Source organism: Gopherus flavomarginatus, chromosome 8 (assembly GCF_025201925.1).
Source record: "Gopherus flavomarginatus isolate rGopFla2 chromosome 8, rGopFla2.mat.asm, whole genome shotgun sequence".
Taxonomy (NCBI): Eukaryota; Metazoa; Chordata; order Testudines; family Testudinidae; genus Gopherus; species Gopherus flavomarginatus.
The window spans coordinates 99,082,779-99,105,854 of record NC_066624.1 but is presented as its reverse complement, the minus strand read 5'-3'; the positions used below and the strand labels follow the sequence as shown (position 1 = coordinate 99,105,854).

Here is a 23,076-nt window from a genome sequence, read left to right as displayed (position 1 = left end):
ATTGACTTCAGTGGGACAGGATTTCACCTCGTGTCAAAGTAAGAGTTTCACAATGGCAATAATGCTGAATAATTATCTGGAGATAATTACATGCTTGGGAAGCAGTCTCTGACTTGCGTATGCTTTGTGCTTTGCCGTAGCCACAAAAATCAGATTTTCTTTTTAACAATTCTGAGGATTGCTCATATGAGGCCGTTATCTATGCTGATGTTGAAAACAGTCACTTAATTTTTTTCTTATCCTAACAAAAACCATACGTTCTGGTTTTGAGATTTTTGTAGTGATTAAACCCTGAGATCTTATTGTGTCATTGCTGTTCTGTGTTCAGCAAAAATGTTTCTTTCAAACTGTAGCAAAATGGGGCCCCAGCCCAATGTCTGTTTATTTATCTATCCATGCCCCATTATTGTAGTATCTGAATCCATGACGATATTTATTGCATTAACCCTCTCAACCTCTCTGTGAGGCAGGACAGTGCTATTATCCCCATTTCACAGATGGGGAGCTGAGGCACAGAAAGACTAACTGATTTGTATAGGATCATTGAGGAAGTTAGTGGTGGACCAGGGAAGTGAATCTGCATTCTGGGCCTAACCACTGAACCATCCTTGGCAAAAAGACAATGAGATGATTCTGAATTTCTTTGTGTTCACTTTTCCCTTAGAACCAATTTTTTATTAGCTGTGCTGATGACAAAGTCGTTTCTAACAAGATTGGAGATACCATTGCTCGGAGGATTCTTAAAGCACACAGGTATTTTTTTGTTTTCAAAAGAACTGTCGGGATCTTGTTAGTAGGGGTACGTCCAGGCTACCCGCTGGATTGGCGGGTAGCAATCGATCTATCGGGAATCGGTATATCATGTCTCGTCTAGATGCAATATATCAATCCCCTAACGCGCCCCCCACCGTTGACTCTGGAACTCCACCAGGGTGAGCGACGGAAGCGGAATTGACGGGGGAGCTGCGGCCGTCGATCCCGCGCTGTGAGGACGGGAGGTAAGTCAAAATAAGATACATCAGCTTCAGCTACGCTGTTCCCGTAGCTGAAGTTGCGTATCTTACATTGACACCGCCTCCCTCCCCCACCCCCAGTGTAGACCAGGCCTAGGATGATATTAAAAAATATTGTAAATGGAATCCAGACTGCATTTGTAAGACCCGGTTTAAAAAAAATATGTTAAGGGACACAGTCCTTACTCAGAGGCAACATTTATCTGGGCCAAATTCTGCTGTTACACCAATGTAAATCTGCAATAACTCCACTGAAGTTGATGGCATTCTTCTGGACTTGCACTGGTGTCGCTGAGTGTAGAATTTGGCCTTATAGGGTACGTTACTTCAGTCAAAAAGCAAGTTGTTGGTACTGCATTTGGTAAATCTTACCTAACATTACGGGTCCATTGCCAGCGTTAGTTTCATGATTCTAACTGTTCTTCAACTTTACACACAAATAAGTTTAATCATATAAACTGGATATGTGGTTTATTGAAGAGCTCTATGCAGGGGATTGATTTTAAATGGGGAGAGTGAAAGCCGCCATGCTCTGAGGAATTTGACTGTGATTCAAGTTTAGACTATTACTGCACTGCCAGCCCCTTCTCTGATAAGTGCTGGAGGATATTTACAATGCCCACATCACTGCAAGAGAACCATAGTATTTTAAATTGTACAGTAGCTACAGCAGGTTGCATGGATGGATCAGAGTCAGATATCTTAGTGCTGTCACTTAAGAACTGGCCCAGTGATAACGTGGCTAACTGGAGCGTTTAGCAGCAAAGAAATTAGTTTTGCCTTTTCTATGATCCTGGACAGCTTTGCTTAGGTTTGTTTTTCTGGTGTCTATCTTTCAGGATATGCCTACACTGCAATAAAAGATCTGTAGCTGACCTGGGTTAGCTGACTCAGGCTCACAGGACACAGGCTGTGGGGCTAAAAAACTGTAGTGTAGACGTTCAGGCTAGGGCTGGAGCCTAGCTGTGAGACCCCATGAGGTGGGAGGGTCTCAGAGCCCAGGCACCAAGCCAAGCCCAAACATCTACATTGCTATTTTTAGCCCCACAGCCCAAGCCCCGCTAGCTTGAGTCAGTTGACTGGGTTTGAGGCTTGGTGCCATGGGGTTTTTATGCAGTTTAGACCTACCCTAAGACATTTGTCATACCCTATGGTGTTGGATTGAGTTTATTGCAAACCTTCCTCACTTTTCTTCCCCCTTTCAGCAAACACTTCTGCTTTTCACTGTGCATGTGGATGAGTTTGATTTACTTGCAATGTCTGGTCTCTAAATATTCCTTTCGTTCATAAGCATGTGTGAGCTGATTTTCAGAGGTGTTAAGGTCCTCAGAAACCCATTGGAGTCATCTTGATTTCAGACTCTTCAGCGCTTTAACATGAAATACAGACAAGTGAAGGAAGTGACACTCCTAAAAGAGAGAGGGGGTCTGATTTTCTTCTTCTTCATGCTGGTGTAAATCAGGAGTCATTAAGATGATAGAAAACCAGTGTGAGGTCAGAATCTGGTTCAGAGTGATCAGAGACACCCTGGAAGAAAGACGGACAGTGGAGAAATTGGTTTGCTTCAACATGAATACCACTGTCTAAAGCGAGAAGATGGAACAACTTGGGGATAGATACAGGAACATGGTCATTGAGCAATGTATAGTGAAGGTAACTGTACCATGCTATGGAGAAAAGCCTATAGGCTGATTCTCTTCTCATGCCAGTGTAAATCAGGAGTAACTTCCGTGAAGTCTATGGAATTATACTTGGGTAAAATCAATGAGAGAAGAATCTGGTTCTGCATCTAAAATTGGATATACATCAAAGATAGAAATATTTTGTTGACCAAATTTACCCACTTTTGCAATGTGTCTCACAGTGGCATTTGTATTCAAAAGTGCTAGTATTTGTATGGCAACCTAGTGTTTGTGGCTCCCTGGCACTTGACTATTGTGGTGCAGCATAGTCCCAATCTATCAGTGTAGTCTTGTAAGCTGGAGAGCCATTCCAAACATATTGTAGATTTCTTACCTATCCATAATGTCTTATTTATCTTGCCAAGACCGGATGTAATAGGCTGTTTTAACACATACTGTTAGACTAGGTTTCCTCTTTGTAGCTTAAACAGCTGCATTAGAGCTAGCAGAAAATCTACTGTTTAGGCTACATCTATCTTATGAGCACAGAGTGTGATTCCCAGTTCATGTATATGTAGTTGCACATCTGAGAGTTAGTATCAATAGTAATGTAGCCGTGGCAGGACAAAGCTTCCTGAACAACCTGGATGTGTACCTCGTGACTTAACGGAGTAGAAGATCAAGTCCATGCTGAATCACCTAGATTGCATTTGTCATAAAGTGCATGGCATTGGCTAGGATGAAGGGAGAAGTGATGTTACACTTTCTTCCATAGAGAAGGAGAAAAACACCAGCTGGCACACAGATATTTAATCCTAAATGGAAGATCTTGGTGGAGAGTTCTCAGTCAAGTATCATATTTCTCTATTCTGTAGATAAAATATTTTCCACGTTCATAATGTTCCTCTTCTCCTTGTCTCCAGGGCCAGCTTTAGCCATTTCGCCGCCCCAAGCACGGTGGCATGCCGCTGGGGGCGCTCTGCCGCTCCCCGGTCCCGGGGCTCTGGTGGACCTCCCGCAGGCATGCCTGCGGATGCTCCACCGGAGCCACGCGACCAGCGGACCCTCCGCAGGCACGCCTGCAGGAGGTCCACCGGAGCCACCTGCCGCCCTCGCGGCAACCGGCAGAGTGCCCCCCGCAGCATGCCGCCCCAAGCACACGCTTGGCATGCTGGGGCCTGGAGCTGGCCCTGCTTGTCTCCTCTGTTTCATTGGCATATTTTAGTAGGTTTTATTATGTGTTTAGATAAGCAAACTGGGTTTTGTGTAAGAGCTAGCTGATCATAGGTAATTTTTTCTCCCAATACAGTATATTTTCATCAATATCAATAATTATATCTTTAATATCCAAATCTTTGCAATTTACATCTCTTCTGTAATGTGCGCATGAGACATTTTAACCATTTCTAAAGTTTGCTTTAAAAATAACATTTAATTAAAATTTTATCTATAAACATTTGACAGCTTAAGCTAGGATAAATAGATTCCTTCAGTACTGTATTCCCTTTGTACTTCCTTCTGCTTACTAAAAGATACTGTATTATTCAAATACTGAGATTACAAATGACACATTAAACCATGAAGTGCTTAAGCATATGCTTAGCTTTAAGCACGAGTAATCCTATTGATAGTCCAAAGCAACTGGCAATAATTTCAGGGCCACCGTGGTAGCTATTCCATTAACAGTAGAAATTCCTCCACTGATACATGTACTAGTAGTCACATGAGAACCAGTTCTGATCTCCTGGCCATTATTCTGGTCTCTCATCTGAAGGTGCAAGCTAATTAAGGATTTATCCAGGAAAAAATGGTCTTAGCAAAAATGTAAACTGGTCCACCTAGATACTGTTTTTTAAAATGGCTTTATCCATACTGAAATACATTGCCACCTAGTGATGAGTAAATTAAATAAGACTCTTTTCACATATAGAATACAGTAACAAAACAATTTGGGCTTTGACAATTTAGGCAATCAGTAATTACCCACCATTATTATCATGGTGGTAAAAACAGCATCTAAAGCCAGGGAGCATTTGAATTTTAATTAGTGAAATTGCCGTTGTTTGGCACCCTACTGTTATTTTGGATTACTCAGTCTGAAAGGCATTTCTAGAATTAAGCCACAGCGGAAATTGGCTGGCCCTCAAGATAAGCATCTAACTATCAACAAAAAAAAAAAAGCAAAAATGGGTGGATTTAGCAAGTCAGAGGTAATCCAGGATCAGATCACAATTAAGGATTCTTGAAAACTGAACCCTTGTGATGTGTGAGGCCAAATATTTGCCCTTTCTAAATATTCTGGAAAGGCCCATTCATCAAAAGCTGGCAGTGCACGGAGTTTTCTATCTATCTCCTCTCCCAGTGTGATCTGCAGCTTGGAAACAGGACAAGGTTGGGAGAGGAGGAAAACTGTAGATTTAATTTTGTTTTCATGCTTGTATTGACTTTACAATAATAATTTATGCTGCTGGCCATGTTCAATAAGATGCTGTCTGTTTAAACTGAGGTTCTAAAATGCACTTATTTTCATAAAGCTAGACACAACAATCAAGAAAATTACCTCGCCCTTGCATCTCTCTGATGCATACCATACCTCTTATACTTAAACAAACATGTCCCAACCTTTCTTTTTATTCTACACCTGTTTTTGTTGTTTTCAGTTCTTGGTAAATTACACCTTCTGTGCATGTGCATTTAAATAAATGCTGTAGCACTGACCACAACGGTGGAAAACCTGAACCAAAAATACATTTGACTCTCACTCCCTTAGAAATGAAGTAGAAGCCTACTACAGAAACCATAGGTGTAAGTCAATGGAATGAGAGCCAGTGAATAAGGACTGGTTGCAGGACTGGTGAAAAGAAGTTGAAATTGCAGGAAAATATCCCAAAGAATTATTGGATTATTTATTTTAGGGACAACAAACGATACCGAGTGTATGTGGTGATCCCGCTGTTGCCTGGATTTGAAGGAGATATTTCAACTGGAGGTGGAAATGCACTGCAAGCCATAATGCACTTCAACTACAGGTACTGTACCCAGGCCAAAAAAGGACACAGTACTCTGAGATCTTTATAGTGATCTCCATGGTTTTGTTGATGTGGTGGTGGAGGTGATGATTTGTACTGTGGTAGTTAGTGACCACAGGCTCCAATCAGAATCAAGGCCATATTGTGCTAGGCACTGTACATACATACATACAGTATGTGGGAAAGAAAAAGAAAGCGAACTGTTTATCTGTGATACAGTTTTTACATTACACGCCAACAGTTTTTTATATTATTGTCGTTGTTTGCAATAGTGCCCTTGGACTTAAAGACTAGCTAATAAAATCCTTGCTGAGCTCATTGTCTAGGCCGCTTTCTGGATGCACCGTAAGGCTCCAAATTAAGTTTGTTTTCTACAAGCACATAGAGCTGGACTTAATTTACTCATACTTGAAATTTCCACCCTTTTAAGAATTTACTACAAGTTACTACATTTACTACAATTTACTACATATCACTACATTTTTTCTAGTTTATCTGTGTGATTTTGATATTTTTTTAGAAGCCTGACAGTATTTTAGTATCAATTTTCCCCGTGGTTTCAACAGAACTGAAATTAACATGGCTTTATTTGTTCAACAACAGATATTAGCACCACAACTCTATCTTTCTTTGAGCTCCACCATCATTAAAGATGACAATTCAGCCCAGAGAAGAGTGCTTTTTTTGACTGCCCTGCTGGCCAGCCAGCAGAGGGAGCTCAGAGCTTTATGGTTTTGTCAGCCATATTGCTTTTGTCAAGGGCCGTAGTTAGGTTCCATCAGCAGAGCTTGAATTTCTTGCAAGTATCTCACACAGATTCTGAGATCAGCCTGAGAGGAATAACTGGCTACATTTTCAAACACGGGCACCTATATTATACCCTGGAAATACGTGCATAAATACTGAAATTTAATGTTCACACAGAGCACAGGAGGCCCCATCTGAAAGACCCGCACCCAATAAATTTCACAGTGCTAAATATATCACTTTGCAAGGATTGCAAGGTTCAGGCAGGCCTCAAAGTTTTGTAATCTCATGCTCCACAGAGCCTGTCGGTAGAGTGAGGTTGGGGAAGAAAAAGATTTTCAAAGGCACAAATGGCAGTTAGGCCTTAAAACCAAATGAAAGTCATTGCAGATTAGGCACATAGCTTCCAATTATGCCCTTTAAAATCTCCCCCATAGTCTTTTTCAAAGCTGATGCTTAGACTGCTCAGTGATCCCTTCTGGTCCTTGGGACCCCAGGCTCCTCTCTCCTTGTTCAGAAGAGAGAAGCAATCCCAGCACAAGGGTGATGGTGGGGGGAGGCTCTGAAAGGGAAAGAAAGTGGCACTGCTCTGACTGCTTTCTGGGGGAGGGACAGCTGAAGGCAGCATGGGTTTATAAGGGTGCCATGCTACCATAGGGATGGTGAGACCAAGGGACCAATATTGAGAATCCAGTGACCAGCAGAATCATACTTAGGTTATATCTACACAGAGATTTTTCAGCCCTGTGAGCCTGATTTAGCTGGCCCAGGCCAGATGTGGATTTTTAACTCCATGTAGACTACAATATCTTCCCCAGCATAAGGTGACGGACCAGTGGTGTATATGAACTTCTATGCCTTCTATGTTCTACACCCATGTTGACATTTGTTTAGGAAAAATGTATTCTGAGAATGTCACAGCTCTTCTCTTTATATAGTAGTTAAAATGTGCCTTTTGTTTGAGATTAGCACGTTAGGATTATCACTAACTTCACATACTTAATTGTACGTCGTTGCTTCAGATCGCTTGTATTTGTAACTGCCACCTTAATTCTTTCCAGGACCATGTGCAGAGGAGATAATTCTATCCTGGGACAGTTGAAAGCAGAAAGTAAGTGCTTTGTTTCCCTGTCTGTGTAATGTTCATCATTAGGTCTTGAGGACACTAAACTTTGATTGATTAGCTATGAAGCATAAATGAGCTCATCCAGTCGCCAGTTATATAAACGTCAATAACACAAAATACTGCAATTATGTCAAATATCAAACATCTTCAAAATAAGGAAAACACACAAGCCAAAAACATCCATGTATCTGATGAAATATAATCAAGCAGTAAGATCCAATCAGTGGCATCCTCGTGGACAAGACTCCCAAAATTTATTTCTGTTCAGCTTGACGTTGTGGTCAAGTTGATTTCTAAGATTGGGTTATGCAGCACAAAGATGGAGTGAGGACAATAGAAGTGTGTATTTTATAGATTATTGGGTGGGGAATTCTTATGTATGTTTCTTCACCACTTTGAAATTTTGTTTATTGGGTCATATAGCCTTGGGTTGTTTTAGATATGGTTTTTTGTTACACTGTTTTTTGGCACCCAATGACCACACAGAGATAAAACTATTTAATTATAACACTGTTATCATAATTGCTTTCCCGGGGTCAGCCTGCGTCCTTAAATTTGCTTGGATGGAAATCAGAGCACCATGAAAAACATGTTTCATAAATACACATGCCATATAATACATCCTTGATTCATGTATCTTTGTCTAAATCTGAACTGTAGGTCATTTAAAATAGAAAATGGTTTCTATAGCATGTGCAGACAAAAAAATGATTACAACCTCTTCCCCACAGCTCAGTCAGAGAAAGCAGCCAACTAGCCAATTGATTCTCAGTTGTTAGCATCAATTGGAGGTGCTAATATACAACACAAGGCAGAGTTTGGTCCAAAATGGAGAAATCCCTGGGTAGCCAGTCAAGCTGGCTATATGGATCAGAATGGCACAGAGAGGCACAGCAGAGTAACATCTATTTTAAAGAGACTTATTTACATTATGTTATTGTTAAGGAGATGTTGAAAGTTAACTGTTTTGCTTTTCCTTGCCTTTATATTACTAATGACCACCTCTCTCTCCCCCGCCTCATTGTCCCTTTTAATCCTTAGTTGGAGATCAGTGGATAAACTACATATCGTTCTGTGGGCTTCGAACCTACGCTGAGCTGGACGGAAATCTTGTCACTGAACTCATCTATGTTCACAGCAAATTGCTTATAGCTGATGACAACACTGTCATCATTGGTGAGTCAAACTGTTGCAGGGGAAATTTGTACCATTTGACTACCCTGACTGAAAAATCCCGTTAGATTTCTCTGCCCTGTACAAAGTGCACATGGCTATCACTACTTGCTGTGCTTTCTTCCATTTTACCTGCTAACCTATTCCCTGTGTTGTATATTGAATTTAAATGTGAAGTAATTACGAGTTAATGGGGGAAGCGAGATGGAGGAAGGCTTCTAAAGTGTATTGATTAATTGATAAAGAAATGTGGCTTTGAAATTCCCCCTGGTGGTTAAACTTGTCCCACCGCAGGGAATTCTGTCCATTTGTTTTCATCAAACTCAGCTTTAGCCACTAAATTGCGAGAGTTGTCATCTGTTCCTTAAAGAACAGAATGTGCTGTGAAATTTGGAAGGCTTGGGGAACATGTGACCATTGGGAAGATATGTTCTAACAAGTCATAGATGCTGTTCATTTGTCTCTCTGTTATTGTATATTTATATTATAAGGCCATAAAATAACATCGTAAAGCCAAATTCAGCGCTGATTTATACCACAGAATACAAGAGAAGAATTTGACCCAGAGTTACTCCTATTTCCTTAAGAAAGCCCTTTTCATCCTGTTATAGCAGTACGAAGGCTTTGACCATGAGCATCATAATATTAGGTCTTGTAAGAAGCAGAACGATACTGTCCTCCTTCTCAGAGACAATCCTGATAGCGTACAGCTTTAGATAGGTTGGATCAGGAGGGTTTGGTACATAGTTGTCCATTTGATAGTCTTCTTACGTCTCTAGTACGAAGAACAGCCACAATAGTTTTACTATTGATGATCATACACACAGGACTAATTCTGTGGTGCATCCACCTAAATGCAGGCAGGCATGGTGATGTGCTATATGTATGTTTTGCTGTCGTCCAAGGGTATGTCTACCCTGCCAAAAAGAAAAAAAAAAGACCCATGGCAGCAAATCTCAAAGCCCACATTAACTGATTTATGTTTGAGGGGGTTCTCACTCTGGGGCTAAAAATAACAACGTAAATGTTCAGGCTTGGACTGGAGCCAGGTCTCTGACACCAACCCTCTGTCTGGGTTTCAGAGCTTGGGCTCCAAGAATGTCTACACTGCTATTTTTAGCCTTGTAGTGTGAGCCCAAGTCAGTTGATCCGGGCTCTGAGACTCGCTGCCGCAGGTCTTTTTGCAGTGTAGACATACCCCCAAGCTCAATGTACCAGCTGTGGAGCTAAATACATCCTCCAGTGCTGCCCCATGCACCTGACACATTCCTACTGAAGTGCTACCATTCTAATGGGAAAGGCAAGGCCCTGTTTCTGCAGCTGCAGTAGGAGAGCAGTGACACAGATGTTTACAAGCTGGTGAGGCACAAATTTGTCCTATCTTAAATTTCCTGCTGATTAATTGATTTAAACTTCAATTAATTTGGTTAATTCCTTCCCGTCTCACAAAAGAAAAGAATTCCACGTGACTGAAGCCCTCAGTGATTGAAGCACATGGGAATAAATTCTTAGTTCAGCTGCATTGTGGAGGAGTGTGATTATTTTAAGGAGGTTGACTTTATTTTTTCCCTTCTCACTAGCAACTCCTGATAAAGCAGTAGTCAGTATATTCAATCACTGGGATTACTAAAGCATCTGGGTTTCTTTCTGTAGGAACCTGCTTGTTGCAGGGTTTTTGCTTTGCCTGGAGTGTTTTGTGGGTATATGTTAATTTGCTAAATCCCAGCTATTGTAGTCTCTTGCTACTCCTTCCCCCAGAACAAACTCTTGCCTGCTTTTCTGTGCCATGGTTTTTTTCCTGATTTCTGTGCAGTACAGATTAACCTCCTTTGGCGTTAAGTTTTTCTGCAAGCATTGGGCGGGCAACTAAGCAAAGTGCCTAAGTGCATTGTCCATTTTATATGTGCAGCGTGATTGTGCACTCACTTTTGGATGCCCAGTCAGTGGGAGATGCAGGAATGGGCACACAAAGTCAGAGAATTGCTTAGGGATAGTTGCCAGTTTCTCCCTGACTGTAACAGGATCCTGACGCAAACACCCGTTGGAAATAGGTAAGGCATTAGAATGATTCTTGGCTGCACGGGCAGTTAGCTGATCTGTGTTGAATGAGCTGGTTCTCTGAGCCCAGTTCTTAGCATGTGTGTGTCCCCACCATAAAGACCACAATCAGAATCTGAACTAATGGGCACCTGCAAAGAGTGACTAAACACTGGATGGCCATAGAGAACCTGCCAGTCTTGGAGATGATCTCTGGAGAACAGAATGAAGCACAGTAGCCGAGTACTGGGGAGAAGTTTCTACTACCCATCTGCATTCTTGTTATATGGCCAAATAAGCTTATTCTCTGTCACTCTGGCACCTTTAAACTGCCATAACTGCACTCAAAACATTTTTAAAGAGAGGGGGAAAGTTATAATTATATATTAGGATGTGTGCATATATTTTGAAAGAATTGTCTGATATTTTGGCTCTTTACATTTTGTACAATATGTTCTAATGCTACCTCAACAGCACAGCAAAGAATAGAAAAAGAACAAATGTCCCTGTTGGTTAGAATGGCCTCTACAGAGGGTACATTTTCATTGTATTGGCAATACTTGGGACCTGGCACACATGGCTCTCCATACATAGAAATAAAAATTTGGCCCCTGGGAGTTTTGGAAGCCTTACTGGTTGCTAGAAACTGGAGTCCTCCACCTCTCTCAGTGCAGTATGACTCAGAAATTATTTCCTTGTTTCTTAACCCCACTCCCCCGCAAAATACCCTGAAGGTTTTTTCTTTTTTTGTTTATTTTAGAAGAAACACTAATGCTGCTTAAGTGGGCTCTGCTGTGCAACTTACTTTAACACTGATTCGGCCTGGGCTTAGGGCACAAATCCAAGTAAAAAAATTTCCTTTCTTATGAAATAAATGCAGCAAAGAAAATCCATAGAATGACTTCAAACAAAGAAGCCAGCTTGTGTCATTAAACATATTAAATAAAGACCACATTAAATTCTGACCCTTCCCATTGCATGCCATGGTATCGCTCTGCAAAAATAGCTGGAGGCTACTGAGAAGTTAAGCTTTAAAACCTTGTGTGTTGGATTCAAAATTGTTTAACCTTCTTTCATGCCCTGGAGTTTATGGAGAATGTGGAGATTTTTTTCCCCCACATACTGATCTTGGCTCTTTTGTGGCTCTTTAAATCATAAGTAGCTTTGATGGAGGGTCTGCTCTAACAAATCTTCATCTCGAGACTCTCCATCCTTCGCAACCTAAATTGTTTTGCTAACGATAATGTTCACATGGCATTTACAGTGATCTTCTCCAGTTCCAACAAGTGGCAAAGGTAATTTAGCCTGCTCTCTGACAAAGGAGGAGATTTTTAACCTATGAACTCCCGTAGTGTTTTATCACTTCCATTGGAAGAGACTGAGGACAACTGAGTTCAAGTCGGCTAAGTCCAGGCAGCTGAACTTGTTGTATGCACAGGCAAGGAACCACACAGTGGGATGGTAGAGGGTGGTCGACAGCAGGGCCGGCTCTAGCCCTTTTGCCGCCCCAAGCACGACGGCATGCTGCGGGGAGCGCTCTGCAGCTCGCCAGTCCCGCGGCTCCAGTGGACCTCCCGCAGGCGTGCCTGCGGATGCTCCACCGGAGCCGCCTGCCACCCCCCACGGCATGCCGCCCCAAGCACATGCTTGGCGCGCTGGGGCCTGGAGCCGGCCCTGGTCAACAGTAAAGTGATGGTGGTAGAATATACACAGAAGAGTGTGAGGTTTGAGGTGAGCTACTCATTGAAGCTCTCCTTTATACACAAGAGGGATGTGTCTTTCTACCTAGTCTCAGGGCATACTGTGAATGCTGGGGCCATGCAAAGGAGAAGCTGGAAAGACCCAGTTCTTGAGGTTATTTGGTGCCTAACTCCCATAGCTTTGAGGATCTGGGTCCGTGTCCCGCTGGTGGTAAAAAGGCCTATCACCTTTGTGGTGGTCGCATTCCTTGGGGAATCGGTATGTATTGTTTGTGGTGTTACAGTTTTTGTTTCCCTTGAAAGGCTCTGCTAACATTAATGACCGCAGCATGCTGGGAAAACGCGACAGTGAAATGGCTATCATTGTGCAAGACACCGAAACTGTCCCTTCAGTGATGGATGGAAAGGACTACAAAGCCGGACGATTTGCCCAGTCACTCCGCCTCCGGTGTTTTAGGTATGAGTTCTAGAAACTAATTATGGTGCTTGGAAATCTCATGCTAAATTCTTGGGTGCCAGAAAGATCTTACCCACTGAGGTCTTTTCCCAGCAGGTTGTGGTAATTCGTATTTTGTACTTGTGCAGTAAGATACAGTCCTGCTGCCTTGCAGGGATTGCATTCCTCATTGATTTTGAAAAGGGAGCATCTGTGCAGTTGTCTGTAAAGGATCTGCACAGGATTAAAGATATGAGTGGGTTTAACTCCTGTAAAATCAATGAACCTTCACCCACTTACATGTGGACTGAGTTTAGCCCAGAGAGTTTTGTGGTTGCCTAGATTTCCAATGCAGTGTCCCATTTCTTCCCCTCCTCCCCCCCATGACTATTTGGATTACAAATCTTGGGAGTCTGTTTTTGTTAAATTTTTCCTTGACCCCCTCAGTAGGGGGAACATGCACAGAAGACAATGGAACTTTGCTAAGGAACAAATACTGCCACTGCACTGTGTCAGTTTTAGGTGGTGGTGTCTTTTTTTTTTTTGTACTGGGAATTTGTTCAGTCAGAGAAGCCATCTGGCCAGCAGCACAGCTATTTTCTCATTAAAACACTTTTTTCCCGCATTTTCCATCTGGATGGTTTTTAAACATAAAGGAGGAGCTAAGGCTGACAGACTATTCTATGTAGGAAATAGAGGCAGACAAGGAAGTCTCAGTGCGCGCAGCACCATCTATTAAGTATTTAGGACATTATCTGAGGGAACCCTTTTCTTTCTTTCTTCAGGATTGAGTTGTTGGGTTGTTTTTTTTACATCGAAGAAGGAGTGTGCCTAGTGGTTAGAGCAGGTGACCGCGAACACACAGCTCCGCTACTGACAGCCTGATTTTGCAAGATGCTGAACCTCTCTTGGGAGATGTACATTCTCGGCTCCCATTGGTGGGACTGACTGGTATTCTGAACTGATGACTTTAGTCCCCTTCCGTGATTACCTTCTGGAAAACCTGCTGTTGATTTTGCGGAAGGTTTCTCACTCTCTTTTAAACAATATCCCCATCTTTTTAGTATATGTTTGTGCAATGCTGAGCACAATGGGGCTGCAATGCAAATAATAATAATAATAAAAAAAAAACAACATGGGTCCTTTATGAGTTTTTGGTTTTGGATGGTTTGTTAGAGTCACTTAACTCAATAACTGCACATGACTGGTTTTGTTATCTGCTGGTTTTGTCTTCCTCCAGAAGAAAGAAGCTGATTACAAGGATCCCATTCCATTCCTGTTCATGAAAATTCTCTGGAGGGTTCTGTGTTACCTTCTAGTGACATCCGTTCTTTCCCCCTCCACTTTTCAGGGTTGTTCTTGGTTGTTCAGCAGACCTCAGTGCTGATCTTCAGGATCCAGTCTCTGACAGATTCTTCAAGGAGGTGTGGGTTGCAACAGCTGCCCGCAATGCCACTATTTTTGATAAGGTGAAGTACCTGGCCGTTTTCTCTTTTTGCTTCCAACAGGCTCACTGTTGATGGATGTAAAGGAGAGAAGCAACATTTTGGTTTTGTGGGAGAGGGACTGATGGGGCAGGAGGGTTCAATCCCTAGATCTCATCAGGATGTTTTGAATACTGAAATTATACAAGCTATGAGCAGCAAAAGGCCACATCAGATGAAGGGTTTTCTTTTTGCCAATGGCATAACTTTTTGGACCCTTAAATACTGTTGGCAGACAAGCAAGGTAGCAACTCTGATTGTCCTCACATTTATACGCTGATTTTACAGAGTATTGTAGTTCCAGTTTCTGGAGCTCTTGATTTACATCAGCATGTGTCCTGTAAGAAAGAATCATCTATTTGCCTGTATGCAAAGCAGGGCTCACTGATAAAGCAAACTGGCTATTGCTAATTTTGGATAATCTCCTGTAGGGATCAGGAAGAGTCTCCGGAATCCTAATTTGCAAACTTCAGTCTTTTGCGATTGCTGTCCAGATTTTCTCATAAAGGCGTGTGTACAAATTGTTAAGCTCCCCAGAGTCCATTAGCCAATTCACTTAAAAATATACGAAGGTGTTTACAGTAGCGTCAGTTTCCACCGTGGAATGCATGTCGTGATATTTTCCTGTATGCTTATGTGCCACCTCCTCTTTCTGTTTCAATTCAGGTGTTCCGATGCCTTCCCAGTGATGAGGTGACAAATTTAGCCCAGCTGCGTGACTTCATCGCCAAGTCAAAATTGGTAACCCAAGATGCTGCAAAAGCAGCAGAAGAATTAAAGAAGATTCACGGATTTCTAGTGCAATTCCCCTTTCATTTCCTGTATGAAGAAAACTTGCTGCCTTCTGTTGGAACAAAAGAATCCATGGTACCCATGGAAGTTTGGACTTAGGGTGATTTAGACTGCATCAGAATTTAAAGTCTGGTTCCTTGGAGACAGTTTGCATACCGGATGATTTCAGGAAGCTTTGTATTGCCAAGGTAGCCACCAAAAAGGTCTCCATCAATCTAATGTGCCTTTCTTAAGGATTTTGGTGGAACAGCTTCAGACAAAATGACACTGTTATGGGGAGGGAAAGAAAATTTGGCACTGATGATCATTGACAAGTTCTATTATTTGAAAAGGACAATACTTCTTTACAAACATATTCTAAGCACCTTAAAGATGCAGGCCACTCCTATGAAGGGAGACAAATCATAATGTATATTACTACTGCCAGCATGATCATACATGTACAGTGATTGTGATACCCAGGAGTTGTAGGCCCGTTTGTGCTTTCTAAATCTTTGTATGCTCGCAGTTTATTACCTAGCTAGATTTACCCACTTCCTCATCTCTGTTTTGTATCCCCTCAAGTATTCCCTCACTGCTTACATCTCCATAATGGTTGGGAAATGTGACCTGAGGCCAACTCAGGTGTTCCTGTGATCATTGCCTATTGAGCTTAGATTTTACATTGCATATATGGCAAAGGACTAACACTCTTATGTCAGAATCAGTGGTGCTGTCTCTTCTCCTGGCCCCAGGGGAGACATTGGTTTTTTCACTACAGCTACAGCAATCAACATTCCTCATGCTCAGCATGGCACCATGTAGATCTCCATGAGGAGCAATCTCTAATGGAGATTGAGGTGATGAGAATCTCTTGAATTCTGTTTTTTCAGGGTTTGCAGAACTTGTTTGAGCTCAGCAACCCTTTTTCTTACTATCTAAACTATAATTTTTTTCCCCAAGGGAGAATCAGCTTTTTAACCCTACATTTTTCTAGCTAAAGGAAAGCCTGCTGCTATGTATTAGGGAGACAAGGATCCCAAAAGCTAGGTTGGCAAAGTGGGTCCTCTGGATCACCGTGCTGTGGGTGTACACTGCATTAAATACGTAGAGCTTTCCTCTGCTTTCTTTTCCACTGTTTCACCTATAAGGAACAAGAACCCAGTAACAGTTGAGTAAGAGTTGAAATTTTGAGCTGATGATGTTCATGGTTGATCAAAATCATTCATACTGAGTTTGATCACCCTCCAGAGGCTAGTGGGGAGATAGCACTGAACTTGTCAGTGCTGGGACCAGCTCCAGTAATGGGAAGACATGGTTTTGAACAGTCTCTGCAAGACAGAAATGTGACTCCATGTCAGCCCAAGGACTGATAAACTCAGTCAGCATGATCAGTCTTTTTGCTTTCCATTTACTAATACGAGTGGCACAATTAATAAGAAACTCATAACACTGGGTTCCTAGCTGGATAGAGTGAAAAGCTGAGGCCTTGGCTACACTGGCGCTCTACGGCGCTGCAACTTCTTGCTCAGGGGTATGAAAAAACACACCCCTGAGCGCAGCAAGTTGCAGCGCTGTAAAGCGCCAGTGTAAACAGTGCCCCAGCGGTGGGAGCGTGGCTCCCAGCGCTGTAAGCTAATCCCCTTGGGGAGGTGGAGTACCTGCAGCGCTGGGAGAGCTCTCTCCCAGCGCTGGCGCCGTGACCACACTCGCACTTCAAACCGCTGCTGCGGGAGCACTCTGCAGCAGCGCTTTGGAGTTTCGAGCGTAGCCAAGCCCTGAGACGTCCCATCTCTGAATGCAGAATGTTAATTGATTCAGTGGGAGTGCCATTCACCAAGCAAGGGCCAAATGTGGCCCATAATCTGTGCTCCGGTAAAAACCCTCACTATTCCTTACGTGTAAGGCTTACGAACTTTCATTGCTATTTTTATTTTTGCTAAAAAATTCCAATTGTTATAAGTAAATTTTTCCTTAAAAAAAAAAGACGTTTGACAGGCTTCCAACATGCATTCATTAGTTTATAAAACAAAAATCATGACCCCCTTTTGAAAGATATGTGCCAACTGTGTTTTGGGCATATCTTACATTTAAGCTGATTGCTCTATATATTTTAAGAAATGTAATTGGGCATAGAGTCATTTTCCAACACTACATCACATTAATAAGTAGCAAACACTAACATTCCTCAAGGGCAGCCCAAGTCCTAGCTAGTTGCTATGTTTCATGTTACTTCGTGCTCATATTTTATAGATGCAATTAATTAGTGATATGGACAGGACTCACAACCATTCCTTATACTCGGTGAACTGGTGGTCTATTTAATCTGTCAATAGTGCATGCACAGCTTTTGTGAAGTAAACTGCAATGTGTTTATGGGTACTGTGATTTCATGTAGTGCACTGCTGATAACTAGGTTCCCTCAAGATTTGTTGGGCATTGTTATTTAAAATCATATTGGTTGTTTAAAATGAGACACCGGGTTGACCTGCCAGCTCCTTTGCTAGAGAAATATGCTATTAGATAACCACTGCAAAGCCAGGAAACTAAAACATCAAAATACTTTTGCTTTTAACACTAACCTAACACTTTTAATTTCATGCTAAAAACTGTTGGCCATTTTTAGTTTGAACAAAACTGCCAGTATGAAATGATTATAACCTGCCATATATTACCAATAAACCACACAAATACAGAGTCATAGTTGAAAGAGGCCCAAACCAGAACAGCATATTCATTCACACCAGACCTACAACCAAACCTAAAGAAGCATATAATGCTCCTATCATCTTCTATCTATCTAGATGCTCATATGGCTCCTATTACCATAGTACCTGAGCATCTCATGATCATTACTGAATCCTTACAGCACCTCTTTGAAGTGGTATTGAAACTTTGTGGCTTCATAGGTAACATGACCCATCTTGTACCCCAGATTGTCTTTCCAAAACTGCAATGCAACTGACATGCAAAACCCAAACCATGAGGTGTTTGCCCATCTCAGATGATGTTAGGGGTCTGATGTCAACCCATACAGCCCAGGAATTTTGAATTAGTATTGAAACACCATTCTTAATCCACCCCCTTTGTACTATACATTGGCTTTGCAGCATATAAAATACCTCATTACTTGAAGATCTTGCCACTGCCTGAAAACAGGGTGGATTCACCCTTGCGCATAGAGTTAGTACAGGATCTATGCAGCCTTTTAAATAAGGCTTAAATAGAATTAAAGTAATGTATAGGCATTGCACTGGCTCTCTGCACAGGAGTGAATTCTGCTCCGTGTGAAAGGATAGGTTAAGAAATTCTTCATTTTGAATTTCCCTGATTTTGTTGGTTGCCAGACTCTTGATGTTAACTGAACACCTTTATTTTATTTTCCTTTATGGATGGAGGGAACAGAAAGATATATTAAGAAGAAGAAAGCCAAGACAAAACTGTGCCGTTCCCCATACTCTGGGGAACTGATGCATCTTGAAATTCAATATTTTTCAATGGAGTCGTTCAAATGTTGCCAAGATTCTGGAATCCTCTTACCCTCTTAGGCCCCGATTCTGCAAGCTGCTTAGTATGGATGGACACCTATGTCCATTAATAGTTCCATTGACTTCAGTGAAGCTTCACCCTACCAGGCCAGGGTTCACACATGCAGAACAACTTGCAGAATCAAGGTACATTACAGTACACAGGTCTACGAGTAGTCACAAGAGGAAGCATTCTGCTCTGTAGCCTTTACAGTGCAATATATTCCCTCACATCATTCTTCATACATATTCACAGCCTACACAGAAGTTGGTGTCTTTTGTGAACGTCTGTTAATTAGACTTTTCTTTCACATGCTATGAGGCTACAGCAGGGGTGCTGTTTAACACCTGGTCTCTGCACATAAACAGTCACCACACTCTTTAGTCCTTAATACGCTGGTGGTTTTACTTTTACTTTGAATACCCAAAGCAAATCATGACGTAATCATTTGCAAATGTACGGTACTGTAAGCAGTGATGCTGTTTTTAGTCATAGTAGTTCCTGAAATGTGTGAATTGTTTTTGTGGCTTTTATTTTTAAAAAATTGTTTAAAAAAGAAAAGAGGAAAAATCTCCTCCTGACTCAGATTGTATGTTTTATGATTCAACTTGGATGGAAGATTTATGGTGGCTATTCCTAATCAGGTGCCAGTACGAGAATTCAACGTCACTTCTTACCATGCCTGTGTATATTTTAAAGTAACAGGATATTTTAATGTATGTTTTGTTGTATAGATGCAGGATTGGACTTACTTTTTAGCACTGAAAATGATGCAAAAAACAAACAAACATGAAAAATAAGATTTTGTAACCTAAGCACTTGATTATTAAAATAATTTGTACCAAAAAAGCCACCCATTGCTATGCAGGAGATCCCGGGCCTTTGGCTCAGCTTCTGGGCTTGTAGTCCCCAAACCAGCTGACGCTGAGCGTGCTGAAGGGCAGCACACTTAAGGTATGTCTACACTGCAGATGGGAGCAAAGCTTCCAACCCGGCAGACAGACTCACGCTAGTGGGCTCAAGCTAAGCTGTGGACGTTGCAGCTCAGGACGAAGATTGGGTTCTCAAGTCTCCCTAGGCTTGATAGCCCATGCCACAAAGTTCATGCTGCTATGCCCTGCTAGCATGAGTCTGTCTACCCACATACACCTAAGGTCTGATCCTGTCTTCAGTGAAAGAGGCTTGCCATTGGCTGACGTGACAACAGGATCAGTCCCAAGGGAAGGAAGTGCCTTTTGTCATTCAGCGTCCCCTCTGGCCTTTGAGTAAGCAGCATAGACAGCCTTGGAAGGGAGTCCAGCAACATTTTAGCTTAGGCCAAGTCTACACTAAAAACTTGCCCATACAATAATGTCGATTAGGGGTGTGATTTTTTTTAAATGACATTTTTATACCAGCAAAAGCCCTAGTGTAGATGCTGGTAAACCAGCAAAAGCATATTTTTGCCAGTAGAAGCTATACCTACACTAGGAGGGTTTGTCAGTATAGCTATACTGGCATAACTATGCCGGCATACCTTTTCTAGCGTAGACTAAACCTCAGAAGCATGGTGGCCAGGGCAGCAAGATGAAATGTAAGAGCAATTAGAAATGGGAGGGATTCATAAGCTATAACAGGAATTTGGGTAAACTCCGGGGACCTATCCCAGAAGCATTGGTGGGAAATGACCCCAGCGAAGGTGATGAGAGTTCTGGTGGGGACTGGCACCAGAGAAAGATCAATATATCTTGACATTTCCTTTGTCATATTAGGATCCAGGCATATTTTTAAAATTAACCAAGTTTTAGGACCTAATCTTATGGCCCTTCTTCTGTCCCATTGCCTTCAGCAGGAGTTTTGCTCACGTGAAGATTGCACGATTTGCCCTCTCTGCTATTTTAATGTATCCTTTTACTCAAATTATGTGATTATTTGCCTTAAAAGGAGACATCAACATTTTTATAACTGTTTATACATTTATTACACAGTATGTGCATTTTATTTAAAAATCAAGCAGAACCAGTTTTGGGACAAATGAAAAAAGTCAGTATGACCCTTTACAGTGTAAAGTTTACACGACTGCTTGTGTTTTATTTTTTTTTTTCACAATTTAGGGCCAGCTCCTGTGTTGGTGTAAATTAGCATAGCTCCATTGACCTCAGTGAAGTTCCAGCATTTCAAAACCAGCAGAGAATTTGGCCCAGCAGAGAATTTGGCAGAAGGGGGGAGCTGCCGTGGGAGGGCGTGTGCCTCAGGGCAGGGGTGTGGGGAGGGGCGCAAGGTGGAAGTTTTGCTTAGGACGCGAAACGTCCTTGCACCAGCCCTGCTGCACAGTGCCATCTTAGGTTTGTAATAGGACAATGCAGGCATCTGCCATACTAGCCACAGGGCTCTTCTCACCCATGCCAAGACCTACCAAAATCCAGACCCTTGCAGATTCAGGGCGTTAGTTGGGAGTTTAGCTCCATTGCAGTGAATGAATGTATTCAATGTAAAACCAGTGTAAATTAGATAGAATTAGTCCCGCAGACTGTAAATCTAAAACTGAATGTAATGGTACTACTTTTTTCTTTTTTTTTGCCGCCTTTTCTTTTTTCTTTTCAAGCACTTGTGATCAGTTCATTTTTAACCTACCAGTGCAGTTTCATAAAATAACATAGATATTATTGTGAGTCATTTGTATTTATCTGGCTGTATCCTGACATGCAGGAAATGAGATCGTTTTTAAATTCACAGGTCAAGAAATGTACAAGGTTCCGCTAACTAAACTAACTGATAAAACAAGAGCTTCCAAAATATTTGTACTTCAGACGTACAAGGGTTGACGTGATTCTGAATTGCTGTACTTCTCCACTTTAGATTGATAAAATTGTGAACACAGTGACTGCTCCTTCTGTGAAGGGTTTTGAATTGACAGTTTTGTGTCCCTGTTTCTGCTAATGGCTGCTTCCTTCCCTATCTATTACTGTATTTGGTAAATAGATATGTATTAAATGACAAAAATATAACTAAATATAATGTATCAGAAACATTTGGGTGATAACTTTTCATTTTGAATTGCTTTTGGAATGATGATCATTTTGCAAGCCGTTGACCTAATTCTGCTTTTGAACCTGTCAAGGTAGTATCCCCACTCTGAACCTTAGCGTCCAAAAGATGGGGTACCTGTATGAACCCCTCTAAGCTTAATTACTAGCTTAGAAATGATAGAGCTGCCACTACCCAAAAATATAGTGTTTTGGGTCACTTTCTGACTCCCCAAACTCTTTCCTGGGGACCCCAAGACCCAAACCCCCTTGGATCTTAACACAAGGAAAGTAAACCCTTTCCCCCACCGTTGCCTCTCCCAGGCATCCCCTCCCTGGGTGATCCTGGAGAGACTATACAGATTCAAGTTCCGTGAATCTAAACAAAGAGGAAATTCGCCTTCGCCTCTCCTCTTTTCCTCCTCACCACTCCTTGAGAGAGAGAGACAGATTCCTAACACAGAGAGAAATCAGGCTTTTCCTCCCCGCTTCTCTCCTTTCTCCCACCAATTCCTGGGTGAGTGCACACCCCCTCCCCTTGAGTCTTAGACAAGGGAAAAATCAATCAGGTTCTTAGAAAGAAAAGCTTTCAATAAAAGAAAGAAAAAGTAAAAAATTATCTCTGTAATATCAAGATGAAAAAATGTTACAGGGTCTTTCAGCTTATAGAGAATAGAGAGAATCCTCCCCCCCAGCACAATACAAGTTGCAGCAAACAGAAATACAATCCTTCCAGCAAAATACACATTTGCAATAAAGAAAATAATCAAAAGACTAAACCGCCTTTTTAACTAGTACTTACTCAATTTAGCAGAAGAGACTTTTTCAGAAAGATTGGAGGAACCTGGATGCATGTCTGGCCTCTCCTAGCCCCCAGAGAGAACAAAGAAAAACCCAAAAAGCACAAACAAAGGCTTCCCTCCATCGAGATGTGAAAGTATCTTGTCTCCTGATTGGTCCTCTGGTCAGGTGTTCCAGGTTTACTGAACTAGTTAACCCTTTACAGGTAAAAGAGACATTAACCCTTAACCATCTGTTTATGACAGCACCGAATGCAAAAAACTTCCTCAGCAATCAGTGGATCTCCATGGCAGAGTAAAGACAAAGCAGACTCGGTGAAAAAAATCATTACAAATGCAGCCCAAGATTGAGTTACCACTGGGACAAGGGGATTGCTAACTTGTCTATAGTCAATGAAAACCAATATTTTTTAAAGGAACATTGCTATAAGAACCCTGAGGTCTAGAACCAGAGTCTGTGGCATTCCCAGCAGGCTCCCAGTCAGGGCTGTCACCAAGAAGGACTGCAGGAAGTCCCACCGTAAGAGGCATGAATGGCAGCCCTCTGCAATTCCCTGATTGGGTGGCACTCCCTTTATAAACCAGGATGCCATTTCTGGGAGTTG

At 41.9% G+C, this 23,076-nt stretch overlaps 2 protein-coding genes across 5 annotated transcripts in view; both read left to right on the top strand.

The window, feature by feature from the left end:
* The window catches only part of PLD1 (phospholipase D1), a 135,431-nt gene extending 115,656 nt beyond the window's left edge, over positions 1 to 19,775 (top strand). For all 4 annotated transcript variants that reach the window (XM_050965832.1, XM_050965833.1, XM_050965834.1 and 1 more), the window contains 7 exons: positions 665 to 753; positions 5,551 to 5,664; positions 7,473 to 7,522; positions 8,579 to 8,713; positions 12,751 to 12,904; positions 14,235 to 14,352; positions 15,034 to 19,775. In XM_050965832.1, the coding sequence (XP_050821789.1) occupies positions 665 to 753; positions 5,551 to 5,664; positions 7,473 to 7,522; positions 8,579 to 8,713; positions 12,751 to 12,904; positions 14,235 to 14,352; positions 15,034 to 15,258 (885 nt within the window). In that variant the 3' untranslated portion in view covers positions 15,259 to 19,775. The remainder of the gene's footprint in view (positions 1 to 664; positions 754 to 5,550; positions 5,665 to 7,472; positions 7,523 to 8,578; positions 8,714 to 12,750; positions 12,905 to 14,234; positions 14,353 to 15,033) is intronic.
* NCEH1 (neutral cholesterol ester hydrolase 1) overlaps positions 1 to 23,076 on the top strand; it is an 824,131-nt gene that overhangs the window by 787,372 nt on the left and 13,683 nt on the right. The gene's annotated exons all lie outside the window — the stretch shown is intronic.